The 6,733-nt window shown below is 33.3% G+C and overlaps 1 protein-coding gene across 1 annotated transcript; it reads left to right on the top strand.

The window, feature by feature from the left end:
- Positions 1–766: 766 nt before the first annotated feature.
- Positions 767–6,542, top strand: rhcgl1 (Rh family, C glycoprotein, like 1). Its single transcript, XM_056750880.1, has 11 exons — positions 767–1,022; positions 1,166–1,358; positions 1,534–1,684; positions 1,773–1,920; positions 2,156–2,322; positions 2,589–2,726; positions 2,944–3,080; positions 3,713–3,837; positions 3,936–4,009; positions 5,053–5,132; positions 5,624–6,542. Coding segments are annotated over exons 1-11 (1,401 nt in total). The 5' UTR covers positions 767–835; the 3' UTR covers positions 5,625–6,542.
- Positions 6,543–6,733: the final 191 nt, after the last annotated feature.

Here is a 6,733-nt window from a genome sequence, read left to right as displayed (position 1 = left end):
TAATTTTGCATAAAATATGAGCGAAATGAAAATTCCACAAAAGAAAGTATCATATGTAGCTTTTGAATCATGCGGGTGAATACAAAAATATTTTCTTGAATCAACTGTCCCAAACGTATAGTGTGTCTTTTTTAAAGTTCCTGTTGAAATCCTGTGCTAGTACATTATTTATCTAATCAGATAATTAAAAAATAGGTAAGTGAATCAGATAAGAATATTCATGAAATTAAGCACCATGCCTGTTTAATCCCAATTTCTAAACAAATATGTGTCCAACAGACAGAAGCCTGTGCAATAACCAGATGCATCCTTAAGTTGCTACTAAAAAAAGATACACATCAAAAGTTAAAACAGTAATACCAAAAAAGGGCCAATAGTAATATTTAATCAGTAGATGGATAGATACTATCTGCAAAATAGCACAATCTTTTGACATTAAAGAAGTCCACATCCCTTATATATAGTTATTGTTTACTGTTAATCATATTTAATGCTAAGTATCATGCAATGTATGACGCTTTGGAGAAGAGCGTCTGCCAAATGCATAAATGTAAATGTAGTACAAAGTTAATGATATGCTTTGTTGTGTGTTATTTTATCAAAAACAATTATATGAGAACACCATAGCTTTCTCTTCCTCAGCAATTTACAAACTTTGGCATGTGTGTGCATGTGTCGCAGGAGGAGTGGTTACCTGATGTGATGACACACCCCAAAACCTCCCTATAAAAAGTATATGACGAAAGGTGAGTCACATGAAAGCAGAAGCAAGAGACAGGATTAAAAGGAAAGCAATTTTACGGTCACCCCAGAACTCTTGGGTTAAAATCTGAAAATGACCAAAAACACTAATATTCGAATCAGTCTTCCGGCCGTTTGCTTAGTCTGGCAGATTGCTATGATCATCTTGTTTGGTGTGTTCGTCCGTTATAATGAGGAGTCTGATGCCCGCTGGATTGAACATTTGAAAGAGAAAAACATTTCTAGTAATATAGAGAATGACTTTTACTATAGATACCCAAGTAAGTATCATCACCATTATTTCTAATGCAATGTGTTGAAATTACTGCAGTCATTTGTGTATTTCAAATGCATGTTCTTTATAATGTTTTTTTTTTAAATATTGCATTTAAAACAAAAAATTGTTTTTGTTGTGTCACATCAGGCTTTCAGGATGTGCATGTTATGATCTTTGTCGGTTTTGGATTTCTCATGACTTTTCTGAAGCGCTATAGTTTTGGTGCGGTCGGCTTCAACTTTCTCATCGCGGCCTTCGGGATTCAGTGGGCTCTGTTGATGCAGGGCTGGTTTCATGCTTTTGACAACGAAGACTGGAAGATAAAAATTGGGATTGAGAAGTAATTGATTGTTCCTGCTCTACTAATTTGTCTAGCTCAGTAAACATTTGCAAGACTTAAGAAACCTTTTAGATCCGTTCTTCATTCATTTAGGTGTCCTGTGGCTCACAATTTTCTGATGAAGAATTATCATTCTATATATACAGTAAAACTTGAAATATTTTTTCTTACTCAGCCTCATCAATGCAGACTTTTGTGTAGCTGGCTGTCTTATTGCGTATGGTGCTTTACTGGGAAAGGTCAGTCCAGTGCAGTTAATGGTTCTTACACTATTTGGAGTCACTCTGTTTGCAGTCGAGGAGTATATCATACTTGAACTCCTGCATGTAAGTTTAAATGCCCTTATTTTTTTCTCATTTAATTAAGTGAATGTTTAAATTAGGATGATTTCATTTCTTCTAAATTCATGGATAGGTGAAAGATGCTGGTGGTTCCATGGTTATCCATACTTTTGGAGCATATTATGGTTTGACCATATCTAGGGTTCTCTATCGACCAAATCTATTCCAAAGCAAGCGGTTACAAGGGTCGGTTTACCACTCTGACGTATATGCAATGATTGGTGAGTGTCACATCAATTTCCCTCTCAATTTTCCTGTTAGATATTCTTAAAGGAGCAGATGTGGATGGAAATAGCTTGTTTTAAGATAATAATAAATCATTATGTAAGTCATTTTTACACCTCTGAAGACATGGTAAAGCATTTTATATTACATTTCTGTCAATAGATCCTCCGAAAAAAATTACACACTGTACCTTTAAATGTTGAAAACTGTTTTTTTTGTTGTGTTTTACAGGCACTCTCTTCCTTTGGATGTTTTGGCCCAGTTTCAATTCCGCCATTGCAGATCATGGAGATGGTCAACACAGGGCAGCCATAAACACTTACATTGCATTGGCTTCATCAGTTCTTACTACTTTTGCTCTTTCAAGTTTTTCACAGAAACATGGAAAAATGGACATGGTAAACAACTACTGATTTCTTGATATTATTGATGATATTAGTCATAAGGAACAATTAAAAAACCTGACAGGCTTATTTGCCATTTTTTGTGAAAGAAAAAAAAGCGGTGTCGCTGTAATTTCTTCTTTTTTGTACCATGCAAGAAGTGAAGTAATATGAAATTGGAATGACATGAATAAATGATGCCTAATGATTTGACCCAGGGGTGACCTATATGCTTTATTTAATTGATAAATAAATGTATTTTTTCCCCCCACTTTATTCAGGTTCATATTCAAAATGCTACCTTGGCTGCTGGTGTTGCAATGGGGACTGCTGCAGAGTTTATGATCACACCATATGGTTCCCTAATAGTGGGATTCTGTACAGGCATCATTTCCACATTTGGATACTTGTTTCTGACTGTGAGTTATGATACTGAGACATGTATTACAGTAAATGTAGTTCTGATTAGCTTAAAATTTATAAGGAACAGAAACACCTTATGGTGCTACATTAAAAATATTGTTTTCTAAATCTAGATAACTCTTTCATCCAAATTTATTTTTCAGAGAACATCATTAAAGTTGATGGAAGTGTACAGGATTTTAACCATTTTTAACTTTATGTTTTTCTTTTCAGCCTTTCATGGAAAACACTCTTAAGATCCAGGACACGTGTGGTATTCATAATCTGCATGCAATGCCTGGAGTTTTAGGAGGGGTTATTGGAGCCATAACAGCTGCTGCTGCCTCTGAATCAGTTTATGGACGTGAGGGGTAAGTGTGATTGTGTAAATGATACTCAGTATGTTTTGCATCTTTCTGTCACAACTTCTTCCCATCATGTTAAATTCAACTGTGGCTTTAGGCACTCAGTGCTTGACGTCTGAGTGTCCTAAATTAGAACAATAGCATTTTGTCATCCAAAGTTACCACTGAAGGCTGCATTTTACGTAGTTAAGATGCAAATTACCATTGTAATGTTAGTCGACTTTGTTTTCTTAACAAATATTTGTCTTCAGTATTACTGGTTTGTTTAGCCACTTTAAATGTATTTAATTCCTTAGTGCTAAACGGTACTTCAGATTATATTTATAAAGTAATTATAGATTTTTGGGTATCAAAGTATTATCGACACAAAAAAATAATTGTCATCAGTACATGCAGCTTTATGTGACTATAAAGCTCATTAAAACAAAACTCATCAATAGATGAGCTTCTAAATTTTTGGAGAAATAACATACGGTGATAAAAATCAACCAAACAAAAAAAGTACTGTTGTGTTTTTCAAACATGTTTACATTCACTAAATTATTATATAATCTACCTATGGTCATAGTTTGTACAGCTACAGGTATGAAGAAAACAACAAAAATGTTGTTAATAATGCAAATGTTGTTTTTGTACAGATTGATTAACACTTTCGATTTCAAAGAGGCTACTGCTAACAGATCGCCCAGTGTTCAGGGGGGATTCCAGGCCGCTGGTATTTTTGTAGCAATAGCTTTTGGACTTGTGGGTGGCGCTTTGGTTGGTAAGTGCAAATACAGTAAAGCAGGCAAACTTTGTTAGGCTAAGTGTTATTGTGCTAGTGCTGATTTTTTATGGTTGACATTTTATTACATTTTCTAGGTGGGATTCTAAAGCTGCCAATCTGGGGAGACCCAGCAGATGCCAACTGCTTTGATGATGAGGTTTACTGGGAGGTAAGCAAATTATAAACTATTTTTGTAATTTAAACTCAAGGTAGTTAGAAAGACAATATCGATGATGTCCTTCTGCAATCATGAATCTACTGAGCCGTGGAAGGGACATTGATGAGAATAAAAAATAAGAACATTTCCGTGGTGTATCTAGTGAAACTACCGTGAAAATATTGCATCTATCAAGAGAAACTATTGTTAACAGTTTCCTTGAAGCATGTATGTAAACTGCATTATAAAAGTAGTTTTAAAGAATTGTAATGCTCCTTTTTATGCAGTGTAATTTCTTATAAATAATATATTACAGTTAATACATTATAACATTTAGCCATTCATTGTTACACTACACATTTTAAATTGGTTTAAATTTTTTACAACTACTTATAATGCAATACAACACACTGTGGCGAAACACAATTAATACGGAAGAGACATTCACCAAGTTACCGTGCTTTTAAGGGAGGGAGGAGTTAGTTTTTGTTGTGTTCCGGTTGTAGATGTGCATGGTTGTTTTGACCTTACTCGCTGTTCAGAGTGAGATGTATTAAAGTGTAGATTAAAGCTGACTCGACACATCTTCGTCTCTTGTCTCCTCCTTTATAGTACTCCACAACACATTATAAAGGATTATAATGCATTTTACCCTTTAATAACTCTTTATAATGTATTATACATACTTGTTTCAAGGAAAGTGTTACCAAACAATTTTTGGGGTATTTTCAGCATGCAAAAGTTTTCAGATTTTTTATTTTCGCCTGTCCCTTCCACAAATCCATATGAACCTCCTTATTTTTTTATTTGAGCCTTAAATAACTAGTTGTCATCTTTTATGCGTGTCACTGGGTTTTTGCAAATATCCAATAAAAAGTAGTTGTCAACTTTATTTTTCCATTTAATGAAAAAAAAATTGACATCAAAGGTTTGGGAAAGACAGTGACAATATTCTAAATTTACTAAAAGTTGAGAAAATGAATTCATATATTTATTAAATTTAATTATGTAGAATGCATAAATGAAGAAACATAAACAATTGTTTTTTTATAAAGCTTCCAGATGATGAACCTGACAACATCTCTGTGTCCGTACACCCAAACCCAAACCATGTGAGAAGTGTGCAACAAGAATAGTAAGTACACATGTCACGTTTTATATTAATGGGTGCATTCATGCATTTTTCCTTTCACTTAAAGCGTCCTGAGCTTTTAAAAGGGGTTCCATGGTAATATCCAGTTATTTCAATTCATGATCTGAACAACAAAAAATAAAAATTTGCCAAGTATGTTTTAAATGATGCTGTAAATTGTCTCCAAAAGCAATCAGAAGTCAAGTATTTCACTACGACCAAAAATGTTCTTCATCAACTTTTACAAATGAATTGAGTTTGGCTACTGTTAACAGACAATTGTCTTAATTTTATCTAATTGTATTTCTCCTGAGGGATCTGAGAACGTAATAAAGTAACATCAGCTCTAAATGAGCAACCTCGTAGCATTAAAATGTTCCTCTGGTTTGTCACTAACCAAAGTCAATTGATAGATGTTACATTACAATACTCAGAATTGCTCTGTAAATAGATTGTTTAAAACTTTCCTGAATCCTCATCTCTTATGTACACAGATATGATCAAAGGAATCAATAGAAAAGAGACCTTAACACCGAACAAACAATCTTCAGCTTTGACGAACCTTGAAGGCTGTAACAACCTGATTTCAAAGGAAATATTCAGTCATGTGCTGCAGGTTAAGTAACGTCATTATTCAAAACCATCAATCACAACTGACAGGCCTGTTTTAACAACATTTTTTTTACATAGACAAATCCAAAGTGAAATATTTGTGTTTTTTATTTTCAACATTCCAAATTTATCTCATAGCTCCTCAAAATGTGAAGACATCTAACTTATCAGTGTTTAATGTCTGTTATATCTTAAAAGTACAATTACCTTATACTTTTACCTGTCTTACATTAATTGAACTTCTGTATTTTACTCTAGCTTAGTTTATTATTTATGTTAACAATTGATGTCAATAGTTTATTTAAAAATGAATAATAATTACATCTTAGTGAAATAAACATGCAGATTCAGCCTTAAAACAGTCTCTCATGCTACTCAAAGTTCTTTGCTTAAATAAATAGTCATGAAGTCATTGATGGAGAGACATTTAAATAAATGTGCTTTCATATTTTTTGCTTTACATAGACAACCATCATTTAGCTCATCATTTAACACGTCACTCTGTCAGAAAAGCCTGATTTATGATTTATTTTTAATCGAAATACTTTAAAGAAGGAACCTACTTCTACATTTTCTTTGCTTTTGTTCTAAAGTCTGTTTTCATAATGTGAATCAATGTTTTGTGTTACTGGCATACACCTGAGATGCCTAGAAGATCTAAAACTTAATTTTGAGTTTATTATATATCCTGTTGGAATCTTTTATTCATCGTATTTGTTAATTTTTTTGCATTTCTTTAGAGGTCTTGGGTTTTTCATGTTTTAACTTTGTTAACAGTTTAATAATAAATATTAAAGAACATTTTATTGCATGTTACATAAATATCAAAACATCAGTTTAATATCAGTTAAGTAAATGGTCACATATTGTGCAACTGAACTTTTGCATATTGCACATTTATTCCTGAGTATGTGCAATCCCTGGGATCGAATCCATGACCTAGGCATTGCTAGCGCCATGCTCTAAGCACTGAGCTACAGGAAAGATTTAAA

Source organism: Triplophysa dalaica, chromosome 6 (assembly GCF_015846415.1).
Source record: "Triplophysa dalaica isolate WHDGS20190420 chromosome 6, ASM1584641v1, whole genome shotgun sequence".
Taxonomy (NCBI): domain Eukaryota; kingdom Metazoa; phylum Chordata; class Actinopteri; order Cypriniformes; family Nemacheilidae; genus Triplophysa; species Triplophysa dalaica.
The sequence above is the reverse complement of the archived record's forward strand: the minus strand, read 5'-3'. Positions and strand labels throughout refer to the sequence as shown.